This window comes from Macrobrachium rosenbergii, chromosome 29 (genome assembly GCF_040412425.1).
Source record: "Macrobrachium rosenbergii isolate ZJJX-2024 chromosome 29, ASM4041242v1, whole genome shotgun sequence".
Classification (NCBI taxonomy): Eukaryota; Metazoa; Arthropoda; class Malacostraca; order Decapoda; family Palaemonidae; genus Macrobrachium; species Macrobrachium rosenbergii.
In genome coordinates this window covers 13,541,046-13,557,747 of record NC_089769.1, presented here as the reverse complement: position 1 = coordinate 13,557,747, position 16,702 = coordinate 13,541,046, and the positions used below count along the sequence as shown (strand labels likewise).

Genomic DNA, 16,702 nt, shown 5'->3' with positions numbered 1-16,702 from the left:
AAATTTTGTGTGAGCGGGCGCGCGCAAACGCGCGGGAAAAGGGGGAAGCTGATATTTTGTCGTCTAGCCTTATCAATGAAATTCTGTACAAGTTTATATCAAACTAAAGTCCGCCCATTTATTTTCAAAGTCTATATTTAAACAGAAAGCTGCATTGTGCAGCTCTTCACTAGGTACTTCAGAAGTTAAAATATGTCATTAATGTTCCTACCAAAATAAACACACATACTAGGAAATACGCTACTGCTGAAGGCCTACATGGATTCTTGAGCACTTTGTTTAACATGCGTCTGAAGAAGTGAAATTCCCACACACAAACCTTCTAAAATCTTCACACTAAATATGTCAAATCTCTGTATAAGCCAGGTACAAACCTAACACACGTGTCTCTAGTCTACAGAACAGAACAAACCTCTGTATTTATCGATGTATAGGAGACTCTCTGTAACTGTTAGGCTACATACGGAACGTAAGTGACAGTTAGGGCTTAAAACCTCATCATCATCATCAATCTCATGCCTTCCGAGCCGTATGAGGGCTACTCCATACCAACAGAGACTAATTACAGTCACCACCTACTTGGCACTGAGCAAACGTTCGGCCTCATCGGCAGTCATGATCTCCGGATCGACGGCGTGGGGAGGTATGGGCGGGGGCAGGGGCTCCGGGTCGGTGTCATGGCTCTCCGATTCTGGAGCGATGCCCTCGACGGTGACTGGTGTCGTGCAGAACTGCGGGGACACAAAGACCATTTCAAAATACTGTGTTACGTTGAAATTTACACGAAAGTGGAAATGTAGGAGAAAGGCGACATGAAAGAGAACGTACAAGAAACATGGAAATTGTCATGAAAGTTTCAGGAACATATATATGCATATACTGTACATATAATATATATGTATACACAATTATACATACATTATATATATATATATATATATATATATATATATATATATATATATATATATATATATATATATATATTAAATGTCTTCACAAGAATGTTCATACTGAATCTATATTCCACTTGCTTATCTGCACAAAAAATATATCACCAAGTTAACTTATGGTACAAAATTAAGCCTAAGTATTCTTACAAAAAAGCCAAGTCTAAAACGGAAAAGAAATTGCAAGAATGAAGCACGAACATTACAATCAACAACATCCTAGTAAAAAAATAAAGCAGTGACAGGAACTCCACTAAAACATTCTAGCCTAAGTTAACCAAGCTCTCTGATGCCGCAGATGAATGTTAACCAGCTTAGAGGCTTACCACCTTACATATAAGAATTCCACTGGAGAAAAAGGCAAAAGGTGACTTCGGTGACACTTTTTAAAGACAGCAGCGATTCCCATGACAGAAGCAATGCACAAATCGAATCTTTAACGTGCTCTTCTCTTTAGTCTATATATTCAAATATTGCGCACTATTTCAGTCGTAAGAATCGCCAAGTTTTCGGATAACAGGCCCGTACCCAGAGTTTTTTATGGGGGGAGGGTCGTTTTTCCTTAAACTGGACCTTTTCTTCTATATATGTCATTGCATATATAGGTATATACATGATGAAATACTTGAAAATGGAGCAGATTAGCCGTCGCGATGACGTAAATTCCACGTTTCGGCAGACTTGCTCCAGTGTCGTCAAATTTCTCTGACCAGATTATCGTACCACAGCTTTAAAATGATCGTTTCTCTACTAAAATCTACAAATATGGTGGCCTATATCATATTCATATTATCACTCTTGTATTTCCTACTATTAAAGAATGATGTTAATGTTTAATAACAAAAATTTATAAAAGAAGAATTGCCAAAAAACAAAAGATTGTTATTTATTACTTTACAAGTACAGCTGAACGAAAAGGATAGTCACAGAAAATATGGACTTCCCATTTTTTTTTTTTTTTTTTTGGGGTCGTTCGACTCCCCCTCGGTACAGGCCTGAATAAAACAGGGAGGAGGGTAGTCTACCCATTCTAAAATCGCACAAAGATGAATAAAAAAAGAGAAAAATCTTACGATGTAGAAGATTCCGCACATGTCGTAAGACCCATCGATACATCCAAAAGGACAACATCGCATCCTTACGACAACATCCACCATCACTTGGTTGTGTCGTAGCAGAACGAGGTGAGAAGAAACGGTCGCTTTTTCGATTCGGGGACTTATCACGCTACCAAGTTCACTTACTTCCATGCAACCCAACTTGCTTTCATTCGTTCTTACACAAATTCAAAACTACATAAGAAGCAACATTATAACAGTAACTTTCATACCGCAACCTTCCTCGGAAGATTATAACTTGTGCATGATGTCAATCACCCCTTTACAGTGACGTCACAACTTAATTACCAAAGACTTGTAATTCAGAAGTGATCAAATCAAACACACACTATCATATATCTTACGCAAAGCTGACACAATGCATATTACAGTCCGCATAAAGATATTAAAAAATCCAGCCATAAAACGCCACCCGAAAACCAACACGCATCATGACCTCATCTTACAGGAGTCACGCCCAGCGCAGCAGCAACGCGCCCACGGGGTCACAAGACAGCCACACATTTTTCGCCCCGTTCCAAATCAAAGGGCCGATGAATGAGGCACAATGGCACCAGTATGTGGCCCCGGAGTAACAAAGCATTCGTCGGCATTCACGCAAACCCTAATGAATCCATTCATTTTCTTCTCTCGCAGTCTCTCTCGGAGCCACCGACACCGCCACCCCCCCACTACGGAGCAAAGAGGAAGACTAGAGGAGGAAAGGTTAGGTGCTTTTTCGGGGAGGGGGAAAAAAACGAGGGGTGTGAGTGGTCTGTTTACTGGCGAGAGAGGGGAAATACTGTTTACCGCGTTAGCATGACTCTCCCTTTCACCCCCATCCCCACCTTAGAGAGAGAGAGATATCTCGTTTACCCTTTACATTACTTTTTATATAATGGTATACGCATAACACTTCTCTGAAAATCCTACGAACGTAGACAGATAGAACGATTGATGGACAGAATGATAGATAGAAAAATAGTTACAGATATAAGATAGATAGACAGATAGACAGATTAGATATAACGCTCGGTGGCACACCCTAAAGGCTCGAGAGCCTCACATCTCGACAAGTGGCTCCGAGAAGTCGCAAAGGGCCAGAATTACCTTAATAAGTTGAACAGCCCATTTCTCCTCCTTGGACTGACCCTCAAAAGTCCTCTGTTCTTTTGCTGCGTTAACACCGACTCTTTCAATACCAGACGAATATGTTATTACAGGAAATGTGAATAAAATCACCATTTGCGCTGACAAAACCGAGATAAAACTTTAATAAAAAAAAAATAAAGTACATATATATACTGTGTATATATATATATATATATATATATATATATATATGGTAACAAATTATATATTAATATATATATAATACATATATATACTGTGGAGATGTGGTAACAAATTACTTGTTAATGTAATATAAATATATATATATATATATATATATATATATATATATATATATATATATATATATATATATATATATATATATATATCAACAGCAGCAAAATAAAGAGCACGAATGCTGTCCTTATTAACGCTTCTTCTTCTTCTTCTACTACTAGTTAATAATAATAATAATAATAATAATAATAATAATAATAATAATAGTTATCATTCATTTGCTATTATTATTATTATTATAATTATTTTTATCATATTAAGATAACAAGCACCGCGGATTGGAACTGCACCTCTAGAAAGGCCCTCTCCTAAACGAGAAGACGCTCTCTCCCCAAGTCGGATGCCTTCCTGTCCCGTAGCTCTAAATATTGACATAAAAATTCAACCCGACCCCGGGAGGAAAAATTAAACACCTCCTCACCAGTGATGGAGTTGCCTTCAGTCTTCCTTTCAGAATCCTCTACATTCATTATACGAAGTGAATTTATAAACGTCTTGCCTAGTCTTTAGTGAACAGCATTGTTTTTTTGTTATTAATTTTTTTTTATATCTGGACAGCAGTATATAATTTTTCAGTAAATCCATTCTGAAATCTCTCTTCAAATTTTACGTAATTTTTTTTTTATTTCTTAGGAAGAGGTATTTCAATCTTTATTAAATACATCTAAACATTTTGTAGTATATCTTTGTATTATGTAAACATTCAGTATATGGACTCTTTCCCTTATAAAGGCAAAATCTTAATCTACTAAAACTTTCAATCCGTTCATGAACTCTCAATATATTACATAACGTCAGTTTATTAAAGACTTCTTTTATTTATGTCATTCCGAGTTCTATGAACTCTCAATATATTATATAACTTGAATTTATTAAAGACATGTTTAGTTTAAACGACACAAAGACTTCTTATGGTGACAAGAATTCTACCCTACCTACGCCGACGAAGAAATTCCTTTCATTCCCATAACACTGCAGAGATGGCTCCAAGGTTAAAATATTTATACAAGACGCTTCTTAACCCCAGAGTTAAAAGATTTAACTAAACAGTGATCGGTTTCCAAAGTTTAAACCAACAGTGCCAACACCTCTGTCACTACCAGAGCTTAAGTACCTTTAGAAGTGAAAATGAAGAATTAGAGGAATTTATTTCTGGTGATAGAAATTCATTTCTCGCTATAATGTGGTTCGGAGTCCACAATAAGCTGTAGGTCCCGTTGCTAAGTGACCAATTGGTTCTTAGCCACGTAAAATAAATCTAATCCTTCGGGCCAGCCCTATAGGAGAGCTGTTAATCAGCTCAGTGGTCTGGTTAAACTAAGGTATACTTAACTTTTTTTTTAGAATTGAAGCCGGAGGCCAGTTAAAAATTGATAGATTGATTGACTGATTGACTTTTTTTTGGCGATGGCCTACTTCTCCTTCCCCTTAAAAGAAAATAATATGAACGGATGCTTTCAGACGTGACTCACCGGCAGAAACATCAAACTATATTAAACAAAATAAAAGGAAAAATACTTAAAATAAAATTAATGAAAAAAACGAACAACGTTCCCAAAATTTAATGGCTATTCCCATAAAGAGTCACAAATGAATAAAGAACATCGGTACCAAAATTCGACAGGATTATCTCTGACATGTGACCTCACTTCGTTATATATCTCGTGGGAACTCCTTCCGTATTCTTCTGGGTAATTATGCTAAACCAGAGACCAGAGTTAAAAAAACGAAAACTAATAAATTAACGGCTAAATTTTTAACAGCTCGGTCCTTAAGCTAAAGTTAACCTTATTTAAGAATTTGAAGATAATCTGTCCTTTATCACTTAAGTAATCACGTTGAGATAATTTCTCTCGTTTCTTCCGTAAAATATTCTTATCCTAAACTCCATTTCTTTTATTTACTTGAGAGAGGTATTTGAAGCCATAAAATAAAAATGAACCAGTGACGTGCAGAATCACACTATAAGATAAAAAAAAATGAAAAAGAATGATATTGAAATTTTCTAAATATTTAAATTCGACTATGTCAACTCTGTTCGTCGCCCAAGAGACTTGAGGCACTAAAAAAAAAACGACTTTGGTGACGCGCATAACAGAATAACACGGGAGAGAGAGAGAGAGAGAGAGAGAGAGAGAGAGAGAGAGAGAGAGAGAGAGAGAGAGAGAGAGAGAATGAATGTACAAGCTAATGACAAAGATGCTGGTAGTGGAAGTTTCACTAGCTATATCACTTTTAACTCTATCCGCAGGTTCTCAAATCAAACTTCACTACTGCACTGACATATCCGTACAGGACACTGACCACGTGAAAACAGTAGTTACGAAATTCAAAGCTTTGAAGATTTTCTTTTTCTCTGTTTACTGTATAAATACGGGTTTTACAAACAATATACATATGTGTGTGTGTGTGTGTGTGTGTGAAGCAGTATGCTATATTTGTATAATAACTTGAAAAGTTTAAGTGTCGACTAGCTCCATTTAAAGAAACTGGTACTATATTCTCCAAGAAAAGCATTTTTAACGAACTATACAATAAATTATGCCTTTTCTAATACATCAACTCTCTACATTTTCTCATTTTCATGGGATTCATTTCTCAAGAAAAAGGGGGACGAATAACCTGACGACAACATTGAAATTCTTCCACAAAAACACTGCATTCAAACGATCAACAGTCAAAAACTAGATTACTTGTAGTTTTCAGTGAACCCAATCACTACTGCTGTCTGTCTCCCTGTCTGTCAAGTTAAGATCTTGTTAACATCGGAAGGTTACGCTGAGCTCCATACCAACCGCTTACGACGGAAATACTATAAATGCAGCTTCATGAACGGCTGATGCAACAGGTTCAGTGGGGAAAAAAGCCAAGACATAAAAAAAACAACTAGAAGAAAAGGTTAACGTAAAGATAAAGATAATCCATGGTAAAAAATGTCACTTGAGAGGTTTTGACCTGCGCGGCAACGTTACTTTTCTTGTAACTACAAGCTCCACGTAATAAGCTCGTTCCTTTTCTTGTTTTTATGTCATGCCTACATTCTCAATGACGCGGCGTATTGTAGTTACCTAAGATTTTTTTTTTGCATTTAGCCTTACTCTTTGCCTCCCGTCAACTCTACATCCCATCTTTGACCTCTTCTTACTTAGGAGTTCGATTTAGTAAATTGTTGCCACTCTTGAAATGAAAATCCAACGGATCTGTGAGGGGATTAAAATTGTGACTTTTAAACTATTTCATATTTCTGTTTCTACAAAATGGGGGTTACAAAAATAAATAGAAAATAAAATAAAAACCATCTCTCTCTCTCCTTACAGTAGTCAAGCTATACTTAATCTTTCGCCAGTAACAAGATTAAAGAGAAAATAAAATTTTCATAAGCTCATGCCTGTACTTTTATGGATATTTACTGGATTACAAATCAAAAAAAGGTTTAGCAGAAAAGCCATTTTACCCAACAATCTGGAATTCTGGCCCAAGTGCCCTCAGCCTCAATCGGGACATGGACCAGATTAGGGAATGGTGTAGTCGGTGGGATATGAGGCTGAATTCCAGTAAAACGAAAACACTATTGATTAGCAGATCTTACAGATTTCCCACCCCATCCTCCCCTCCAGGTGGATGGAACTTTGCTGAACGAGTCTGAAGCTTTAACTATTCTAGGTGTAACCTTTGACTCACATCTAACTTTTGAGAAACATTTAATGCAGGTTTCAGCAAATGCCGCACGAAAGTTAGGTATTGTTTGTGAGGCCTCATATATTTATAACAGTGATAAAATCAGTGCAAGCTGCTTTAGGTCATTTGTACTCCCTTTAATAGAATACTGTTCTCCGGTGTGGAGGTCTGCTTCTGCCACAGATTTATATCTCTTTTAGATAGAGTGGCTTGTGGTGGTAGGTTTCTGTTTCCTAACAGTAGTAGTTAGGACTTGGACCATCGACGGATGGTCTCTTCAGTTCCAGTTGTATTTCAACAGAGATCTTTCACATTCACAACTGATCCCTGATCCCCTTCATCTGCCGAGAGAGCAACCAGATTCGCCGAACAGCAGCACCTATAATTAGTACATGTGCCTCGCTGTCGGACTTCTCAGTTCCAGAGGTCCTTTATTCCTCACACGGTTGGACTGTGGAACAGCCTCCCAGAGGATGTGCAATTGCAACTTCAGAAGTTCAAGCAAAGGTGCAATGCATTACTACCCTAATACTACAGTATTCTCCTTGCATTTTAATACATTTTTATCTATTTATTGATTCATTAAATAATTTTTTTAATATATTAGATCTTTTTTTGTATATCCCTTAACCTCCTCTTAACACCATATTCTTTGGAAGCTTGAATTTCAAGTCAACGGCTCCTGCGGGCTTGTTCCATAAAGTTACATCCTCTGAATAATAATAATAAAAGTGCGTTCAAGCACTAAATTGGAAAAGAGAATTTAGGACAAAGGCCAAGCACTGGGGACCTTTGAGGTCATTCAGCGCTGAAACGGAAAATGACAGTATGAAGGTTTGAAAGGTGTAACAGGAGGAAAACCTAGCAGCCGCAATATGGAACAATTGTTAGAGAGGGTGGGAAGTCAGATGGAAGAAAGAGAATATGAACGGAGGTACAGCGGAAGGAATGAAATGGGTTGCAGCTGGGACGCTGCAAAGACCCTTTAGTAATGCCAACAGTGCACCACGTGAGGTGAACTGACGGTGCTACCCCTGGAGTTCTTGCGCTGAAGATATTACAGTGATGCTGGTAGTGCTGTGGAACTATCAATCCCCACCATGAAACTATAGTTTCTAATTTCGAAGCTCTATTTTCGAACTTGTGGAATTTATTCAAATTCGACGTCTGGAAATTATTAAGAAGCATATATATGAACGCTGCTAACGGAAGTCCACAAAGTCCATGGTTTTACAATAATTCATCATCATCATCCAGGTGCCATATCCCCAAGGACGTCGGCAATCATGGCTCGCCACTCCTCACTCCTCTCTATTATTTACAATAATTACATTAACATTAATATGATGATGGACACGACTAATTCAAGATATAATGTCAATTTCTAGCTAACATGGGCGCATTTTTTTTTTATTTTTTTTATAAATCCCCTCTTTGCAATAATAAAGAAGGAACCCAGATGTCAAATATCATGCGTACTTTTATCATATATCAAAAATCACACAGAGAGTAGTTACGTACGAACAAGATCTTTTCGCAACATTCGAGAAATATATAAGTTTGTGTACGTATGTGTTATATATATATATATATATATATATATATATATATATATATATATATATATATATATATATATATATATATATATATATATATATATATATATATATATATATATATATATATATATGTATACATATACATATATATATACATACACATATATATACATTTATATATAATATATATATATATATATATATATATAGTATATATATATATATATATATATATATATATATATATATATATATATATATATATATATATATATGAATCGTCTGTTTCACAACTGAATAACTTTCTGTTCAGTTATAACACATTTTCTATTATGGCATGCACAGGAACATAGGATGTGCAAAAAATCTTGCAACTGAATGGAAAAGGATTTTTTTTACTGGTAAACGTTATGTCGAAATGCTATTAACAGAGAGAGAGAGAGAGAGAGAGAGAGAGAGAGAGAGAGAGAGAGAGAGAGAGAGAGAGAGAGAGAGACTGTTTGCTTCGGTTATCAAATAGCGGAATAGCTTTTGACCTTTTCCGCTGTAATATTTTTGCACTTGACTCCTGCGTCAAGTGTGCTGGTATGTAAGCATGTTTTATTAATGGAAGTATGCACTGATACACGTATGTATTTTGTATTTCATATTCAAGGATGACAGTGCCATTTTTACGGGATGATTTATGTGGCTAAATCCTTTAAGGCTTTGTATTACTATTCATAAAACGACAGTCCTTAAAGTGGATGCTTCCTGATTGACCTCTGTTATACAGAAGTTTTTTCTCAAAATCAAATACACAAAGAGGTTACTTATCCAGGTGATAAAATTGCCAATGGGTAAACTCTCTTGTGAGTAAGAGATTCACTTAGATTACTGATTTACTTCTGTACGTCAGCGTTCTTTAAATTTAAGGATTATTCATGGAGATCTTCCCGAAATAAACAGTGGTCATCATACTCAAAGATTAAGAAAATTGTTGTTGTGCCGTATTTCCTATAAAAAGAAACTAAAGCTTTATCTTTAATACCAAAATATTAAGGCAAACAAATCTGACGCTTTTAAATTAAGACCGAGAACAAACAAGTAAAAAATGCGCCGAAGTGTTTTCGGCAAAATCTAGTTTTCTGTACAGTCGCTACAGCGTGTAATCAAGGCCACCGAAAATAGATCTATCTTTCGGTGGTCTCGGTATAATGCCGTATGAGCCGTGGCCCATGAAACTCTCAGCCGGCCGTGGTGGCCAGTGTTGTTACGTTGCCAGAAGCACGATTATTGCTAACTTTAACCTTCAATAAAATAAAAACTACTGAGGCTAGAGGGCTGCAATTTGGTATGTTTGATGATTGGAGGGTGGATGATCAACACACCAATTTGCAGCCCTCTAGGCTCAGTAGGTTTTAAGATCTGAGGACGGAGAGAAAAAAGTGCGGACAGAAAAAGGTGCGGACGAACAGGCAAAGCCGGCACAATAGTTTTCTTTTACAGAAAAAAACAAAAAGCTCTGAAGCCTTTAAAATTTGCGAGACAACGCTACAGCGGTAAGTTTTCAGTTGTGAGTGATCTGTGTCTCGGAAAATATCATTCACTTCTAACAACTACTGATCCCTAACAGAGTATAAAGTAAATTTGCGAGCTTCATGCGCGAAGATCGTCAGCTGTCACAAAATTAGCAAGTGGGTCTGCCCCAACATATAGAGCTCGATCATTTTTTTGCGCATATTGCTATTAAGGTTAAATACAAAATCTGTTTGAATTTATAAATCAATAAATAATAAAATGTAAATATAATACTTTTCCGTTAGACTGCATATCAACAATACTCGGATAAATTGTTTGGAATGGAATTAGATCAAACGACGAAAAAGACCCGGTGATAAATGATATACAAAAAAGTTAATTAAATGAAGATCAAGTGTTAAGACATCACTGAACCATTAAAGCTAGTAATATACATGCAAGGTCAACAATCTATTCTCTAACACCAGAAAGAACATCAAAGGTGGACCTTTGAGAAGCCCCACAAGAAAGCACTCATACAAACACACTCCCATTTTCGGGGCAACTGACTCGATGAGATCACTGAAAACACGTCGTCCACAAAACGACGCTCCCAGAAGAACATATAATATAATATTCTCGAGCAGGTTGTAGAATAGAATAAAATATAGGATTAAGGCCAAAGGCCAAACGCTGGAGCCTATGAGGTCATTCAGCGCTGAAAGGGAAACTGACGGTGAAAAGGTTTGAAAGGTGTAACAGGAGGAAAATCTCGCAGTTGCACTGCGGAAAGTCGACGATCGCTTTCTAAGCATTCTAAATCCGCCAGTGAGGCCTGTGATGAAAAATCTGTTTCTCTTGCAGGTTTTTTTTTTTTTTAATATTCTGTTTTGTAGAAGAACCGTGTCTTCCGGGTTCAAACCCAAGAGTATCATCGTAAGGAAATGACCAAAAGGAATGAGAAGACGTGAAAAGAATACGTAAACATTTCCCACTAACTGCAAAACCTTACGTAAGGGATAAGCATGAGATGAAGTGTAGAAAATGGAAAAGATAACGCCTTTCTTGATCAACCTATTTTAAGGAGGGCATTTAGGGAAAATCACTCGCATACACGCACACGCACACACACACAGACATATATGTACACACACACACACACACACACACACACACACATATATATATATATATATATATATATATATATATATATATATATATATATGTGTGTGTGTGTGTGTGTGTGTGTGTGTGTGTGTGTGTGTGTGTGTGTGTGGTTATGTATTTGCTGCTAGTTAAAATCAGAAGAGGAAGAGGGAGGAGAAGGAGGCGAGTCAGAGGACAATAACGCGAAAAAGAGAAGAAGCTTCACCGCAGAATCCGTGAAAGAGAATTATCGTCAAAAAAGGAATGAAGGAATGAAGAAAATCCTGCCTTGAAGTGCAGCGTCAGCAAGCTGTCAAGGCTGGAGGAATTAAAACAAATGAAAATGAAATGTCAGCAAAGCCTCCATATTTGTGTGTGCACCCTGTCAACACGAGCAGCATGTAAAGAGGAAATACCATAAAAACAAAGATATACTTAAAAATAAGTAAAGGGGTTAGATATCGCGAGATGTAATGAGCGTTAGGGTTGGTTCAGCAAGTACAGTAAGAGCTATGAGAACATATTTTACAGAATGTAAATCTGGGAAACAAAGAAAGTCGAATTTTGCCTTTTTCTAAGTCTAATCTGCGTTTAAAAGGGGGAGGGGAACCATCCCGCTCCAAAGTTATGTACAAGAATAATGAAGAACATAATTTTCATGTCAAGGCCGACGGGACAGGCGGCTTAGTTTAGTTCTCATCTGGTTTCGGTCGGTCGGTCGGTAGAGAGAGAGAGAGAGAGAGAGAGAGAGAGAGAGAGAGAGAGAGAGAGAGAGAGAGTGGGTGAAAGTAAGAGAGAGAGAGAGAGAGAGAGAGAGAGAGAGAGAGAGAGAGAGAGAGAGAGAGAGAGAGAGGGTGGGTGAAAGTAATGAAGTAAACGAGACTCGATTCTTGGAGGCAGTAAACAACAGATGAAAAAAAAATTATATTGCTTAAATCAACAAACAATACATACGAGTTCGTTATTTCAACAACTAGCCAGTTTCGCTTGGAAAAGGTGAGAGCCAGCAGAAAAACAAAAAATGAAAAATGACACTATCATAATCCACTCATTGTTATGACCACGAGCCCTGAGAATAAAATGTTTAATTTGACCCAAGACTAAGTCCAGCGGTGAATGCCCTCCAAGTAGGTTGTAATTCAAGTCAATCATGCCCAGTCTGAAATTACAATGCCCGCTTCTGTCCAACCAGTCGTCAGTGTTAGGTAATAGTAGTAGGAGGCGCGACAGTAGTAACAAGAAATAATTTCCTGAACAAAATCCTTCGTGGATACCACTTCTAATAACATCGACTTGACTCCATCCTCTAAAGTTTTTTGTTTACTGGCAACCGGAAAATTATTGGCTGACAAGTGCAGCTGTTATCACTTCCCCTTTAAGAACCGTAAAGACCATGACCTTTCAACCGATATGCGAGTAAACGAGTATCTAATATCTCGATAAGAGCTGCATAAATACAACGAATTTTTTATTGCCTATCCGAAAGTCCGGTATAAAATTAATGATAAATAAAGGGCTCACTTCCCTAACAAATTTTAAAGAATATGTAAATAAAAAAAATATGTAATATAACATATCTTCTTACACTACAATCTTCCCGACTATGAATATGTAAATAAAAAATATGTATATGACAATTATCATCATTTGTTGAAATGAACACCACTAAAAACATGAATTATTCTTGGCAATCTGATATGCAACAGGTGAAAAATGAAGTCTCCATAACATCCAAAATGTATCCTCTTTAAAACATTACCTTCCATCTGCTACAGTCACAAATAAACAAGTTATTATTTATTAAAAAGTAACAAATTTCTTTTGATAAAAAAAAAAAAAAAAGACATTTGCTGTTGAAACATACGTCAATCGCAAGCAAACTGTATTACCATTTAGCTTATCTGTTAAGATTTAAAGTGAAGCCCTTAAATTTCTTCCTGACAAAAAAAAAAAAAAAACTTGTTTAGTGCCTCTAGTCACAGCTCACATTAAGTGCAAAATCACGCATGCGCCCTGGAGAGCTCTCGTGCCATTTCCCTTTGGCCTTCCTTGGTTAAAACGAAGCGAAGCCTTGGAAAGACGTAGGCTCGAATCCTTACAAAACAAGGCGATCCACAAGTGCTGCTGAAATCTACCAAGTATTAATCCTCTCAGCAAGATCCCAAGAAACAGATAACAAAACGTCAAGCCTACTTTTGCAAATCTAGAAACAACACGAAGAAAAACCAGGAACTAATATTACTGACTAAAACAACAAAGATAAAAAAAACCACTTTACACATAAGTAACAACAATAATATAACTGTTTATAGAAATAATGACGGTAATAACCAAATGATAATGATAGTTATCAGCATAGCAATCATAAAAATGGCAACATCGTACTTAAAAGAAGGTAGTTACCATACACAAAAGAGAATAAAATAAACAAGACTTTAAACTCATACATAGAAATTCAAAATGCCAAAAACTAAATCCATTAGAATCAATTTTCACTTTCTTGTATAACGCACAGATTTTCTTGCACTTCAAAGGAGTGTTTAATATCTTATGAAACAACATGACTGGTATCAAGTGCTAAGAAGCTTTATGTTACTCGAGGGTAAAGTCATAAAACTACTTTACTTTTGAAGAGTAAGCAAATCATTTTACTGAAAAGTGGACATTCAAACGTATGGTATGAAAATCTATATGAGAAAACCGAAAGCATTGAAATCAAAATATCCAGAAAGATAACCTCGAATTTAATACCGGAGCTAAACACGCACAAAACAGGTATAAAGCATTGTTTCCTTAAAAAAATAAGCAAAGTATGTAAGGGTATTAATGACGTTGTCACCTAAACCTACTGTAACCAGTAGTAGTAAGACGTCATCCGAACCTACTATAATTAGCAGCAGAATACTAAGTGCGCAGACATTCTTGTGGAACGAGACATACGTAACAAACCAGAAAAACAGCTAATTATCCATGTCACTTGCGTCGTATTGTTCTTCCAGGGTCAGGAAGCAAAGTCAAGCAGACACCTTGTGTGTGCATGCACGTAAGTGGTAGAAGACCGATTTCCCCGGTACATTGTGCTTAGCCTTTCAGCCGTAAATGGTCTGTTGCCTGAAACGACGTAGCAATTGCTTTGTCTGTCAGCAAAGGTTATTGGAATGGAATTTGTCCTCATTACACTGACAAATTCACACATGAAACTATGGAACGCAGTTGTACGATGAGAGAGAGTAGCAAATGGAGTGGAATGACTGATTTTTGCGAATGACGCGGTGTTGATTGGGGATACTGAGGAAAAACTGCAGACGCTAGTGACAAAAGATGACAGCACCAGCAAGAGAAAGTCAAAAGTAAAGATAAGAAAGATTATAGTTATGACGGTTGAAGAAAACCACGATCGAGCAATGAATGTTTGCCGGAAGAATCGAAGTGGTTGTTCTTATAGGTATTTTGGCATTAATGCAATGGACGATGCTACATAAGACAGACGCAAGTCACGCCATGGATACTACAAAGATGGTATTGGAGTGTTTAAAGATTTGGAAGCCAAGGTGGGAACTTACAAGGGGATGGGCTTGTCACCTTCCCATTATGGAAGTGATGTAAGGATAAAGGGGTTGACGCTAATGAGATGAACTGTTTACGTACTATTTTTGGCGTAAGGACACGTATTAGGGTGAGAAATATAAAGGTACATAGAAATAGTAAAAGAGTAAGCGTGGGTAAAAGGATGGATTAGCTTGTTTTGGGATGATTTGCTCATGTGGAAAGAATGGAGAACGACTGGTTGGTGGAGCGTGTATGATTCAGATGTGTTAAAAAAAAAAATAGGATGACCTAAAAATGTTGAACACTGGAGTGGAAGAGGTCTTAGAAAGGTAGGAGGTAACTAATGTATATGAGGGGGTTTGCCACATCACTGGGAAGTTCGGGAAGTTGTAAAATGCAGTGGTTATTGAGGAAGTTTTCAGCATGAGGGTTGGATCAATGGTTCAAAAGTTGCAATATTCATCACAATGACCACTGCTAAAAATAATGTCTTGGTAAGACACTGGCTTAATTTTGACAGCATACATGACTGCGCGACGGACAACCCAAAAACCCACGTTAAAGAGCAACATTCTCAAATCGACGTCAATTACCTGAATGAAAGGGACAAATTTGAATATAGGCCCTGGACTGTTTTCAACTGACCTAATACTATCGTTTTGGTTTGAAGCCGATTTATGTATGGTCATTGAGAAACTGACCTCACGGGACAGATCTTGTATAAATTCATTCATTCATACATAAATGCATACACATACACACATATACGTGTGCATTTTTATACACAACAATATATATATATACACATATATCTACATATATATAATATACTGTATACACGCGTATATAGCGTAAAAATCCTGACAAGACTTGGCTTCAGTTGTGCAAGGCATCTTGAAAATGTATTATGCAAAGTCGATGAAACCAGTCATGATTTAAAACTCTGTTTCTCTTTATTTTGTGGTACATCTTCAGCTATGCATCACGTGTTCCAGTTATATACAATATATAGATTTGAAGATGAATTTAGGTATGAACAGCAAGAAATTTATTCCTGGAACAATTGTGAAGGGGTGGATATCATGAGCCCCAGACAAAATTTGAAGAATAGCTTTCCTTATCTATTAAAAACAGCTGGAAGGCTTCAACATTCAATTATTTCTTTCCAGATGACCCGTAATGAGATAACACTTGTCAATTAAGCGACCCTCCATGTGGGAACTCAAACTCTGTTTTGATGTTAGAAACATGACGGCCTTAAAATAGCGCCTAAAAATCGACCACGAAGAATTCTCTCTCTCTCTCTCTTTGTGTGTGTATGTGTGTAGGTGTTGCAAATGCGTGCCTGTTAATGAAAGCCAAAAACCTGCAAGTGAAGAAGACAGGAAGTAGGAGATAACAGTGCAGAAGATACTTGAAGGTAATCTTCTGATGAGCTGTCCCTCCAAGTAGTGGTATATAAGAGAAAGCACTACAATAAAAATTAAGTTTCAATTACGACTGCATAAACTAGATGTACTGTATTCGATAGGATATACAGGGAAACAGGTGAATAATTTCATGCGTCACTGAAGAGTCCAATCGCTTCCATAAAACTGACTAATGGCTATACAGAGAAAGCAACGTATATCTAATACAAACCCAGCTTCATTTTTCCTTAAATTTCTTATTTAAATTTTGAATTTCATACTAAAAAAAAAAAAAGATAAATCTACACGCAGTACGACGTAAAACTTAATTCGACAGCTGATGGAACCCCTCCAGACAGAACTCAATTGTTATCATGATTATATTTCTCGCTCTC

The 16,702-nt window shown here is 36.8% G+C and overlaps 1 protein-coding gene across 50 annotated transcripts in view; it reads right to left on the bottom strand.

Moving 5' to 3' along the window:
- The window catches only part of LOC136854603 (uncharacterized), a 671,913-nt gene that overhangs the window by 124,703 nt on the left and 530,508 nt on the right, over positions 1-16,702 (bottom strand). For all 50 annotated transcript variants that reach the window (XM_067131080.1, XM_067131113.1, XM_067131090.1 and 47 more), the window contains one exon: positions 580-731. In XM_067131080.1, coding sequence (XP_066987181.1) covers positions 580-731 — 152 coding nt within the window. The remainder of the gene's footprint in view (positions 1-579; positions 732-16,702) is intronic.